The sequence below is a fragment of the Mytilus galloprovincialis genome, chromosome 2 (assembly GCF_965363235.1).
Source record: "Mytilus galloprovincialis chromosome 2, xbMytGall1.hap1.1, whole genome shotgun sequence".
NCBI classification, from domain to species: Eukaryota; Metazoa; Mollusca; class Bivalvia; order Mytilida; family Mytilidae; genus Mytilus; species Mytilus galloprovincialis.
Genome location: NC_134839.1, coordinates 81,944,087 through 81,958,447, shown reverse-complemented (window position 1 = coordinate 81,958,447; position 14,361 = coordinate 81,944,087). Strand labels below are relative to the sequence as shown.

General features: G+C 33.4%; 1 protein-coding gene across 3 annotated transcripts in view; it reads right to left on the bottom strand.

Annotated features, from left to right (window-relative positions):
- Positions 1 to 14,361, bottom strand: part of LOC143064585 (putative methyltransferase-like protein 24) — a 36,285-nt gene that overhangs the window by 19,678 nt on the left and 2,246 nt on the right. The window contains exon 1 of one of the 3 annotated variants that reach the window (XM_076237505.1): positions 2,399 to 2,628. The exons of the other annotated variants lie outside the window; for them this stretch is intronic. Coding sequence (XP_076093620.1) covers positions 2,399 to 2,417 — 19 coding nt within the window. The 5' untranslated portion in view covers positions 2,418 to 2,628. Of the gene's footprint in view, positions 1 to 2,398; positions 2,629 to 14,361 lie in introns of those variants that run through there. 3 annotated transcript variants of the gene reach the window in all.

Below are 14,361 nucleotides of genomic sequence, written 5' to 3'. Positions count from 1 at the left end.
CTGAACATTAGTATAATGTATAAATAAAGTAATTTTCCATGATCTAATCAACACCATACATGTAACCACTTAATATTACTCACTTACATGTAGTAATCTACACAATACAAAGAATACATTTTTTAAGTGAAAACATGTACAATAATAAGTTTTTACCAGAAAATAAAATAGCCAGTTTCTTCTATCAATTTTATCTACATGTACAATAACTACCCTTTTGGGGCCCTTCATAGCTTGCTGTTCGGTGTGAGCCTAGGATCCGTGTTACAGACCGTACCTTGACCTATAATGGTTTACTTTTATAAGTTGAGACTTGGATGGAGAGTTGGCACCCATACCACATCTTTCTTTATCTACATAAAGCTATTTCATTATATTGTCTGACTAAATTTTTATATGATCACTTGCCATATACCTTAAATAAATCATTACTTAAGATATGTATGTTACTGTTACTTAAGATATGTATGTGTGTTCCTTAAGATATGTGTGTTACTGTTACTTAAGATATGTATGTGTGTTACTTAAGATATGTATGTTATTGGTACCTTATATATGTATGATACTGTTATTTAAGATATGTATGTGTGTGTTCCTTAAGATATGTATGTTACTGTATTCAAGATATGAATGTTACTGTTAATTAAGATTTTAATGTGTGTGTTACTTAAGATATGTATGTTACTGTTACTCAAGATATGTATGTGTGTGTTCCTTAAGATATGTATGTAACTGTTACTTAAGATATGTATTTTACTGTTACTTAAGATATGTATTTCACTGTTACTTAAGATATGTTTTTCACTGTTACTTAAGATATGAATGTGTATTACTTAAGATATGTATGTATGTTACTTAAGATATGTATGTTACTGTTACTCAAGATATGTATGTTACTGTTTCTTAAGATATGTGTGTGTGTGTTCCTCAAGAAATTAATGTTTATATAACGGTTACTTAAGATATATGTGACCCGCCATGACATTTCCAGGCTTATGGAGGTAGAACGTCATTGTTAGTAGAAAGATTATAAACATTATAAATATCGAGATTCAATAAAATACGTATTTGTGAAGAAGAGAAACACTTTCCTTGACTTCTTCTTTGCGGACGCCGAACTATACATCATATATAAGTTTTGAAGAAGTTTTACTTTATCTTTTGAAGTGAAAAATATTTGAATCTACATTTAAATTGATACAAAAAAAATCAAATTTCTGCTCTATAGATTTCCTTTCCTTTCGTAAATGAAGTCTGAAATATATCCATAACAAATGCACCGTATCAAATGCATATAAGAGAACATCTACTTATAAACAGTGACGCGTCGCATACTATGTATAGAGAAATGAATGATACTTAAGAAAAATGTATGTGTGTGATACTTAATATTATGTGTTTGTATTACTTAAGATATGAATGTTTTTTTTTATATTGTGTTGCTGTACCAATATCCCAGTCTGTGGTCATTTCCATTTTATGCACGGTTTGTTTTTAGTTCAAAGGTAAGCCCTTAACTAGTCTGAGATCTCTCTTAACGTATGACAGCATTTTTAGGACTGAATGGGGCCATGGTACCAGACATCAGAGAAACTCCTGACTCCTTCTAAACGAAATACAGAAAGCAAATCCCCTTATTTTCGAAATAAATATTCTTTCAGAACTGAAAAAGCTACCTTTACAAATTCAGGATATAAAAAATATTCTAGCCAACATAATGCAGGAAATAAGTGTGTACATACGAAATAAGACAAACAACAAAGGGCGCATGAATATTTCGTTAACTAAAAAATCCTCCTGCCTACTCCCAGGAAATTCAGTGATTGTCCTCTAACCCCAGTATCGGTTCTCAGTTTACCCCCCAAGGGATGTTTAAGGTATATACATGGGTTTTGTTTATAAGAAATATCTGACAGCTTTTGGGTTATTGCATGAGCATAACATTGCATGTTGTTTGGTGCCAAATCTTAACCATTTAAATTATAACTTCATATTTTACTAGGTATTCAACATTAACAGAAGTGGATCAAAACAATAACAAAAATGACTAAACATGTTCTGAACTATTACTTGCTGTCCAACGTGGGGATAATGAGCATCTGATAATTTTTACTGAAAATTTCGGAAAGGAATGGAGTTTACTGAACTATAAGTACATATTTATCAACCGTTATTTATCATCTGATTTACGTCAGTTAGTGTGGGTCCTTCAACACATTAATTAATTATTTTTACGTAGTATCCATCAAAATAGTAGTAAGCAACATCACCACTCATAACAAACTGACCTACTTATTGTAGTAAATTAGTGCCATATATGTACACATATATTATGTTGTATAAAACAAATAAAAAACAGACAGCGTTAATGATAATAAAGAATACATGTTAGACTTACCGTTACAAGAACCGGCCATTGTGGATTTGACGTGTCACCGTACATAATGTTATCTTATCATTAATACATACGTTCCTGTGTTGCGACTACAAACAGTCATGTTTAAATATTACAGTATTTTATCAAAATAAGAAATCAATCGGTGATTTCTTTTTTGAACACGTCCTGTACTTGTGTACGGGACCGGGATAATGTCACAGTAAGCTTGGATAAGGAGGACAGTTAATGTTATACTTATTATATCCCTTGCTGGCCTCAAATAACTATGACTTATTTTTAGTTTTTGTTGTTTTTGCATTAAGGGTTATTTTATCGCATGTATATTTTAAATGACATCAAATTAAATGACCATCCATCTTAAACCTAAACTATTTGTATTTTGTTTGACTCTTTTAAACCTATTTTGTAGTCTGGGCCTATATTCCTAAGAAAAGAAGACAAATCATGAATAGTCAGAAGCCTAAGCCTATACTCTACACGAAATTTATGTATGTTATGTTACACGAAATTAAGAAATGCCATGCTACACGGAATTAAGATATCTAAGTCTGGAAGATAAAACCATTGACAAAAACACAGACACTTTTCTCAGAATTGTTGTCTCCTATATATCTTAATATAACATATATATGTTATATTAAGATATATAAAGGGGGGTCTAAGACAAGCGCCTGTGACCAAAAACTATATTCCTAAGAATGGGTGTCAGTCACAAAAGCCAAAGCGTACATATTCTGTTGCGAAAGAATGGCAAATTATAAGTACCTATGAATCAAAGAAAATTCATTCCTTCGCATAAAGTCCTATGCGTGGGAAACAATCACACGCTAAAGACATGAATAAGCCTATAATATTCCTTAGAATGGAGACAGTCACAGCCATAGTCGACATTCATAATAATTAAAGACTTCATTCTGAGTCTATATTCATAAGAATTAAAGAAGTGAAAAGAAAAGAAGACAGTTACAGCCAAAGCTTATATTTATAAGAACGGAAGACAGTCACAAGCCTGAGCCTATATTCAGAAGAAGAGAAGACAGCCACGAGCCTCACCCTATATTATCTTAAGAATAACAGACATTCCGAAGCCAAAGTCTATATTTCTACGAACAGAAGACAGTCACAAGCTACATCCTATATTCATGAAAACAGAAGACCGCCACGAGCATCACTATATATTCTCTGAGAATAGAAGACATTCCGATGCCAAAGCCTATATATTTCTAAGAGCATTAGACTTTTACAATCTAATACCTCAGTCCTGTATTTATAAGAATAGAACAGTCACAAGTTTGATTAAGCCTGTATTCATGAAACAGAAGACAGTCATACGTTTATTGACTTGGAGCCTCTATTTATAAGGACGGAAGAGAATCAAACGCATATGTCTATATTCATAACAATGGAAGACAATCACAAGCCTACATGTATGTCTATACTTAACAGAATGGATAACAATCTCGAGACTACACGTAAAAGGAAAAGAAGATAGTCGATATATAGGCTATGTCTATGAGAATGTGATAGACAGCCACAAGCCACGACCTTTATAATCACAAGAATCGATGGTAATCTCTTTTCTAAGCTTATACTAGTATTCCTTTTCATAAGAATTGAACACTAGGCCTATCATATATTCTTATGAGTTATTATGTTTTATGAGACACTAAGTTTCATACCTGCCAATTGTCACTATTTGCGGGGGATTTCTCCCATGGAAGCTCCCAAATGGAAATTTTGAGAGAGCAATTTTGTCCACATTTTTAAACAAAATAATGAATTTTAAAATGGCTATAGGCTTGTGAAAGTATGAAGAAGACAAAAAACAACATTAAAACGTTTTTGAAGGCCCGTTTAAAGGTATTGTAGGACCATAAGAGCCATCGCGCACGTAAAACCCCCATGGGCATTTTGAAAAGTTGGCAGGTATGAAGTTTATGTTCTTAAAAAATGTGTTTAATGAGTTTTTAGCCTTATCAAAGTTCTGTTGGGACTTATTAAAAATTGTAACTTATTACCTAAAATGTTTCAATAAGTAGCAGTTACTGCATCAAAACATGTGTATCGTCAACATGTTGTCAGGTTAAACACATAGAGGGTTAAACCTTTTGAAGCTCTAAACATTTTCCTCAACATGTTTAGCAGAAGAACAATCAAGGATGAGAATGTGTTTACAAATGCATTACACGTTACATGTATAGGTTTATGTTTAGGGCCCAAAACACATTTTAAAAGTAGATAATACACGCACAAAATTTCTGAATTTATGCATTTTCAAGCAACCCTTGTAAAGTCTGTCGTCAAGATTTTGCGGTAAAAAAAAAAGAATGTTACTGCACGGTGTGTTCGACTTCGGGTTTTTTTTACATTTCATGAATTCAATACTCAATTTGACTAGTTAAATTTTTCATTAAAAAGTGAGTGAATTAAAAAATAATTGTTTGTTCTTAAAACACACCTAAACTGCTGTAGATAATAGAATTACAGATGACAATGCAGTTAGTGTTTTACTCCTAATTAAATTCATGGAGAGTTCGGAAAATGACACGGAACACATTTTTTCTTTGATATCTATAAAGTTACTTCAATAGGCTCTTTATAAATAAAGAGCCTATTGCACTAAGAAGTTATGTTTAAAAAGAGATTGAAAATTATAGAAAAATATATAAATCAAAAAGATTTGAAAAACCCAGAAAAGCATCTATAAATGTATATGTACATTTATATATTTTAATAGAAAAGCACAAATACAAGAGGCCATCAAACGAAAAGAACGTTGAGCTTAAATCCGACAGTTTAATATAAATGTACCAATGCAAAAAAAAAAACAAGAGGCTGTCACAACGACAGCAAACCGGATTTATTAATATTTATTTGTGTCCTGGCAATATCACAAGAACCATTACTGATGAATGGTGAAAGTGAAAATCGTCAATATCAAATTAGACCTCCATTTTGTCATCAGTATCAACATATTAAAATTTGAAAAGCTTTGGTTGAATGGTTCATGAGAAAATGCACGGACACGACTGGAAACACCATTTTTCAATCTTTTAAGATCCATAACTCCTGAACGGTAAAAGTCAAAATCGTCATTATTTAACTTGACCTCTATTTTGTCATCAGTTACAACATATTAAAATTTGGGAAGCTTTGGTAGAACAGTTCATGCGTAAATGCACGGACACAACTGGAAACTCTATTTTTCAATCTTTCAAGAACCATAACTCCTGAACGGTAAAAGTCAAAATCGTCATTATTAAACTTGACCTCCATTTTGTCATCAGTAACAACATATTAAAATTTGGGAAGCTTTGGTAGAACAGTTTATGCGTAAATGCACGGACACAACTGAAAACTCCATTTTTCAATCTTTCAAGAATCATAACTCCTGAACGGTAAAAGTCAAAATCGCCATTATTGAACTTGACCTTCATTTAGTTGTCAGTAACAACATATTAAAATTTTAAAAAGCTTTGGCTGAACGGTTCATGAGTTAATGCACGGACAACATTTGATTGCCGCCCGCCCGACCGCCCGGCCGCCCGACTGCCCGGCCGCCCGACCGCCCACCGTACATCCCCAAATCAATAACCGACATTTTTGTCACAAAAATCCGGTTAATGAAAGAGTTTTGGAATTTTTTTTAAATTAAACGAACCGATACAGGTTCTATAGAGCTTACGATCCACACAATTCGGATAAAATATTAACGGCTACGGATAAGATAGATAATGCCATCTCCAAGCATTTTGACGCTATAGGCTCCTTTCAAAATGAGAAAATGCCATGAACTTGAAAAAGATGTTAAACACCTTATTACAAAGATTGAAGAAAATATATCAATATCAGATTCTCCCCTATCGGTTAATTTCTACGAAAATAAAATTTCACAGACTATTTAAAGTCTCAAATCTGAAAAAAGTCGGTGGTACTGATGGCATTCCTAACGAATTCCTTAAATATGGTGGGGACATCTTGTTGAACTCACTTGTTCATATTTTAGAAAAATTACATATCCAGAAACAACAGGAATCATTATACCCATACACAAAGGTAGGTCTACACACTCTCTGAGTTGCTACAAATGGTCTTGAGGAATCGTTGATAGTCCGTCGGAAGGAGACGATAAATGACTGACCCGTGTTAAGAGAGAGCCATATCTCTTGCACGTTAAAGACACCCTTGTAGATTTCGAAAAAGAGTAGGCTAATGCCGCTACAATGCAGCACTCGCACCCGCAAAGTGGAAAGGGATTAATATAAGTTGCAAAACTTGTTTCCCAATCCACTATAAAGTATAAATATGTTTAAACTAAACTACAGATGTAACACTCTTACAAAAGTAAGGAAAAGACCTTTATGACATTCCTTGATCTTTGATCGGCTTTTTATAAAGTGTGGCGGGATGGAATGTTCTATCTGCTATGGAAAAGGGGTATCCAGGGTTAATGCTGGAATATTCTATGGGCACTATATAAGATTGTTAGCAATAAAGTCCTTTTTGTTAATTACGAGTCTGAATGGTTCGATTAAGAATTTGGTCTTACAGCTAAAATGATACAGCATGCAAACCAAGAGTTTTAATGCCTTGCTTGAGGCAATGCCAACTTTGTTTGGTTGTTTGCTCAGGCATTGTAATTAAGATTGACAGCTAAATTCAATGATGGGTAGGTGGAGTATAACAGACTGTTTACTATACACAAAGGTTTAATTGGTCAATGAATATCAAAATTGTTTTCAATATATTATGTAACACTATCGTGTTCCAGAAGGATGATACATATTACAAACATTTTAAATTAAAAATAAAACATAGACAATTATAGACTATAGCGAGAGATTTAATGACTATATTAACCTTATGTTGCAATTAACTACTTATTCAAAATTATGCCCAGTTAAATACGGTTGTATGGAACGCCACAGCTGTCTTATGTGGAACTCTGATATTTCTTTATGTTGTTTTATCATTTTTTAATAATAGTTTGTCTTTATTTGATATGGTTTTGACATTACGTTATGGTGTTTTAATATAACTCAATATGGAATAGTCATTACTTAATGATATTTCGATATTACACGATATGGTTTCGTATTGACTTGATATAGTTTTGTTATTACTCAATATGGTTTTGTCATTACTTAGTCTAGATGTGGTTTCACCATTATTTAATATGGTTGTTTCATTTAAGAATTGAATGCTTCTTTTTGTAAATTCATTGGGGTGTAAAAGCGTTGACCGAAGTACATTTTGTATGAAGCGCGGAAGCGCTTCATTCTAAAAATGTACGCACGGTCAACGCTTTTAAAACCCTATGAAGTTACAAAAAGAAGCATTCAATACTTATAATTACATTTTTTAGCTATGATCATGAAAACACGAATTTTATATTATTTTTTGTTTAATTCACCTGTGCACTTTATTGTGGGACCACGTGTTATCATGGATGATAAGTTTTATTGAGTGATGCAATTGCTGAAGGAATAACACGTGATGTGCAATTAGCCAATCAGAATAAAGTATTAAAATGAAACATTCATCTAATGTAATTATTAGTCAATGTGGTTTTAACATTATTTGATGTGTATGTGACTTAACGTAATGTAATTGTTTCATTACATGATGTGGTTTTGTTATTTGGTTATGATGATTTGTCTATTCTTTATATGGTTTTAACATTACGTAATGATGTTTCAAAATGTGATCATTTCACACTACTTGATGTGTTTCTTTCATTATTTGATTTGGTCTTGTCATTTTTTATTTTTGATGTGATCCTGTCATTCTTTGATGCGGTTATCCCATTACTTGATGAGGTAAAACCACGTGACCAATTCGGAAAAACCTGTTCTATTTTTAGATAGATTCCCATGTATGTGCCTGTAAGGCGTTTGGCCATCCATCTTATTAGTGTTCAAATTAAAGTTCGGGTTACTGTTTAAGTTAAACTTTGAGTTGGTTTTCGAATGAAAGTCATACTTATAATTAAAGTTCTAGTTAGAATTGATTTTCGAGTTGGACTTCGAGTTTGAGTCACATTTAAAGGCAGTCAGTGTTCTAGTTACAACTTTGAATTTGAGTCACTTCTTTGGGTAGAGTTTGAGTTGGATTCGAATTTAAGTCTCATTTAGATTTATTAAGATTTCAAGTTGAAATTCGAGCTGTTTTATATGTTTTTTTGAGTTCATAATTAAGTTTTCTATCGCGGAACAAGAGCTTTTGCTCTGGTTTCCGAAAAGAAGGCTCCGGGATATGCGTACTAAATAAACAATGTTGCAGTATACAAAACGCAACATAAGAGTTAGATGTGGTGTGATTGCCAATGGTACAACTATCCAGCAGAGTTTCAATGCAGTGGATGTAAGAAATCATGTATCAACAACAGTACAGCCTTCAAAAATCCGTATAGTCAGCTACAAAAGGTCACCATGCACTATGTGAGCAAAAATTCAAACGAAAAACTAACGGTCTATTTTACAAAAAAACAAATATGACACATATGTATACAACGACAACAATTGAACTTCGTGCTCCTGACTTGGGTCAGGTACACACAGAAAGTGCACGTGGCGGAGTTTAACATGTATGAGAGAGAACATCGAACTGTAACAGTAGTGTAACAGCACAATACGAGAAAAAATGTAAGCTAGAGAAATCGATGTATGTGAGAGAACATGGCACACGTTGAGCAGAATCTCCTTACCTTTCTGGGGAACGCGAGATCATCCCAACGCACTCCACTCATTTAACCGCTTGTACCCCAAAAAGGACAAAGTTCAATTTTTATCCCAAAAGAGGAAAAATAATAAAAAGAAAAAACCCTGACCACATGCACACCATCAATACATGTACAAACAGCTAGCAGAGTGATAAATTCCTAACACTCAATCTGTAGAAGTTAGCTGGAAACGCCCTACTTATGCAAGTAAATTTCCCAAAAATGACAAAGTTCAACTTTCTCCCGAAGAGCACATATTAATCAAAATTAAACCCTGACCACCTGCAGCACACTTTCAATATATGTACAAACAGAGAGTAAAGAGAAAACTTCCTAGGATTCAAACTGTTGGAGGAGTTATGGCGGAATAACTATATACCCATAATGGGACGGAAAGACGATGGACGGACAAATGTTAAACACTATGCCCCCAACTTTCAGTTGCTGTAAAGTTGCAGTGGCTAAAAACCATTCCAATTGGCTGGCTCAATAGATCGGTATGACTGGGTAATTTAAATCCATTGGGATGCTCTCGGGTTCCCCAGAAAGGTAAGGAGATTCTGCTCAACGTGTGTCATCCGTCGTGTTATTTGCGAAATTACAAACCGAGTGATTTGGTCACATTCGAGTAATAGATGAAGGTATTCGATGGTTACGACAACTGGAACCTGTTCGCCGTCACATGTGAAACAGATATTCCAAAAAGTTTATTTTTTCAATAGTGCGAGGTAAATCAGAGAATTCAATTGATTAAAAGTAAAAGATTGATTTTCGTATATATGTTCAAATGATCATTATTTTTTTTTTAGAGAATTCTTATTTTATAGTATTGATGCTTTGTCGCTTAGTCCGAGCCCCCCTCCTCCGATTTTCTTGTGACGTGACTTAAGTGTGAGTTGATTTGAAGTCTTATTTTTTTTCAACAAAAACGTATTAGTCTTTTGATTTGTGTCGAGCCCGCGACATAAATGTAGCGGCAGTGAGACACAACAACGTCATCGAAAGTGGCGTCATTTCAAGATCTTTTATCGCTTACTATGGGGTATGGGTTTTGCTCATTGTTGAAAACTATACAGTCAGTTTGTTTTAGTAAAATAAAATCGAATTAAACTGTTTTGATATGATAAATTTATTACCTCCATGAAGTGTTTTAAAACTTGTATAGGAGTTTTTCTTCAATATCAAGAAAAAGCATCTACAGAAAAACATTTTTTTTTACATTTTTTGACCGATGAATGTACAGCCGATCAACATTACGCTTTTACACTGAAAGCAGCAATAGCAGGCGAGACACAGCATTCCGTGGACTTTTTTACAAATTTATTATAATACTGCTTCTATTTGAACACCTATAGATCAAATAACAGGACCAAGTGGTTTGGGGATATCCCAATTATGTCCGAAATACTGTAAAATTTTTATTATTTTATTTTTTTATTATTGTCTGCCGTTCCCCTTTTTCATACCAAATAACTCTGAACAACCACTCGAACTTTAATTTGATTTTTAAATTTGGCGATACCCATCCAAAGCACATTACACAAACGACATATTGAAATTTGTTAAAAAATAGATTTTTTTTTCTACATTGTTCAAGGGGGCCTTTTGTAGCTGACTAAACGGATTTTTGAAAGCTGTACAGTTGCCTATATATGATTTCTTACTACATCCACTGCATTTGAACTCGGGTGGATAGTTGTCTCATTGGCAATCACACCACATATAACTTTATTTCAACTCCTATGTTGCGTTTTGTATACTGCGACATTGTTAATTTAATACGCATATCCCGGAGCACTTTTTTCGGAAGCCCGAGCAAAAGCCCTTGTTCCGCGATAGAAAATTTAATTACGAACTCAAAAAGACATATAAAATAGCTCGAATTTCAACTCGAAATCTTAATTAATAAAAATTAGACTTAAATTCGAATCTTACTCAAAATCTACCTCAAGAAGTAATTAACTCAAATTCAAAGTTGTAACTTAGGCTAGAACTCTGCCTTTAAATGTGACTCAAACTCGAAGTCCAACTCGAAAATCTATTCTAACTAGAACTTTAATTATAAGTATGACTTGCATTCAAAAACTAACTAAAAGTTTAAATTAAACAGTAACCCGAACTTTAATTTGAACACTAATTAGATTGATGGCCAAACGCATTCAAGGCACATACAACATGGAAATCTATCTAAAAATAGAACAGGTTTTTCAGAATTTGTCACGTGGTTTTACCTCATCAAGAAATGGGATAACCACATCAAAGAATGACAGGACCACATTAAAGAATGACAAGACCACATCAAATAATGAAACAAACACATCAAGTGGTCCGAGTACACAGTTATCGTCCTTTGATTTTCGTTGTCCACGAATATAGTACTTAGTGTGGACAGTGTGTTACTTGCCAATTTTTGTTATACCCCTTCCAAATTTATTTCTCCATGTTTTATGCCTCATATAGCAAGTTGGGAGGTGAAATGACACTGTAAAAAAATTTGGGTCATAAATATTAATGTTAAGTAGTGATTAGGTCCTGCTGAAAAAGGTCAAAAATTAGCACTTCGGAAGCTGTCAAAAGATTTCAAGACCCCCTTAACATAAAATTGTCCATATTTTGAGTTAGAGCTGATGAAGTTTTCTATAATTTTGATATAATTTGTCCCAAAAGTAGTACAACACACTGTAAAAATATTACTGAGAAAGAGCAGGTGGGATTTTTTTAATTTTCATTTATCGTCTAAAAGAAATGCACTACGAAATTACTGTGTACTCGGACCAAGTAGTGTAGAATGGTCAAATTTTGAAACATTATACGTAATGTTAAAACCATATGAAGAATAGACAAATCATCATTACGAAATAACAAAACCACATGATCATGTAATGAAACAACTTCATTACGTTCAGTCACATACACATCAAGTAATGGTAAAACCACATTGACTTATGACACAACCATATTAAATAATGGTGAAACCACATCGAGTAATGACAAAACCATATTGAGTAATGACAAAACAATATCAAGTCAATACGAAACCATATCGTGTAATATCGAAATATCATTAAGTAATGACTATATATTAAAACATCATTACGTAATGTCAAAACCATATCAAATAAAGACAAACTATTATTAAGTAATGGTAAAACAACATAAAGTAATATCAGAGTTCCACATAAGACAGCTGTGGCGTTACATACGGATGACCACATTTATTTTAATGTTTCAATATGTGATTATCTAAATTATTTCCAGTTGAACTTTTCCTTTAATTGATTTAATTCCGATAAAGGAAGTAAAGGCGAGTTTGAATTGTAAATGGAATCATTACAATTCATATAATAGCTTTAATTCACATTGTTATAGAAAAGTGAATAGTGAATAGTGAACGTACTTCAGCCCGGTTGTTATAGAATGATATAATATGAACATGTTTGTAGTCCAAAAGGATTAAAATTTCCATCGTACCGTAGTCTACCTTGCAGCTCAATAGACGTTTGTTTGATACCGCTCTGGGTCCTTTACTACCGTAGGGTTACAATTATCCATTCTCCAATCAACTCTTTTTATATAGTGAACAAACTGTTACTCCGTCTCTTCATTGAATTTAGGTGCCAATCTTAATTACAATGCCTGAACAAACAACCAAACACAGTTTGCAAGCAAGGCATTTAAACTTTTGGTTTGCATGCTTTATTATTGTAACTTTAAACATGGATGCGTTTTATCTCCTACACTTTTTTCCGTTTTAATGACTGACCTATTCGATATGCTGAAGGAGGCAAATTTGGGTATAAGCATCGCCTCTGAGTTAATTAACTGTCTTCTTTTCGATGATGACATTGTCCTGCTTAATAGGAAACACGGAAGATGAGCTACAAATTCTTTTAAACATAGCAAATAAATTTGTCTCACAATGGAGCTTAAAGTTTGTTTAATTCATCCAAGTCGAAGGTTCTGGCTACTGGTAAAAAGAAAGACTCGGATACAAAATGGTATCTGGAGAATGATCTCATCGAATAAGTAAATAAGTATCAATATTTGGGCGTATATTTCTCATAATCCCTTAAATCTGCATACCATATAGAGCAGTACATAATAGAACATTTTCAACAGAAACTAAAGATTTTAATCGTAAAACTTTTGAACATTCTCTGTGGATGTCAATTATTCGACCATCACTGGCGTATGGATGTTCGTAATGGTTCCCGTCATCCTAGAAATAAAGTTTTCAATATAAAGAGGGAAAACTCATCTTGCCTGGTTCGGGTTTAAAAATAAAAGACCATTTACAAAACATGAGAAGCGAAAGTAAACATGAATTTGTACCATCGACATGATGAAATTATGAGGTCGTCAAGAAATGAACTTTGTGATAATTTACTTGTTCCCCAAACCTGAAATAATTCCATCGTCTACTTTCAAAATGCTTTTTAAATGTCTTCAACCTAAAATATATGTCATACTGAACGAAACGTTCAGCTTGTTTATGGTGAGTAAATAAAAACTGGGTCTTACAAACAACACTTATTGTTTACGTTTACTTTCAGTTTGAGTTCATCGTGACTTATGATCCAAAAACCAGAGACGTTCCGAAATCCTGTTTTGTTAACAAATATGCATACGCACCGCGTGGGTATAACCGTATTACTAATTTCCGATTTTTAAAATCTTCGTTAATCTGGATAAAGACCATGGCCAGTTTCTATCCAATGGATATCAAAATGATTCGATTATCACTTTTTTTAATGATTGTGGAGTTGAAATGGCATGAAAGGTTGACATTATTTAGGAGAACTATTTTGTCTAGGCTGATCGATTGCTGATCATTGGAGGGTAAAAAGTCCAACACCATAACAAAACGGATCTATTTATCATGTATACATACCGATTGTTTACGATTGTAAGACATGTGCAGTACAGTGAAAGCTCGAAGAAATATGAAAATTCAACAAAGGGATAGCTCCAAATACTATTTAATAACAAAAAACATATGGTCAAGATATCTTTTTGGTAAATAAAATAAAGTTTGTAAACTGGTTTCCGTCCTACTACAACACCATGTTTGAGTGTAGCGTAATACAAGCAGATTCAAGTTACTAGTATGTAAAATAGTAAATATGAAACCGAATGCGGTAGGCGTAGTCAGCAATCGACTTCCGTAAGTTCTGGTCAATGGTATCGGAAACATGCCGCTGATAGCGTCATTTTCCAAAGAATGTGTCCCCAGTACACGAAT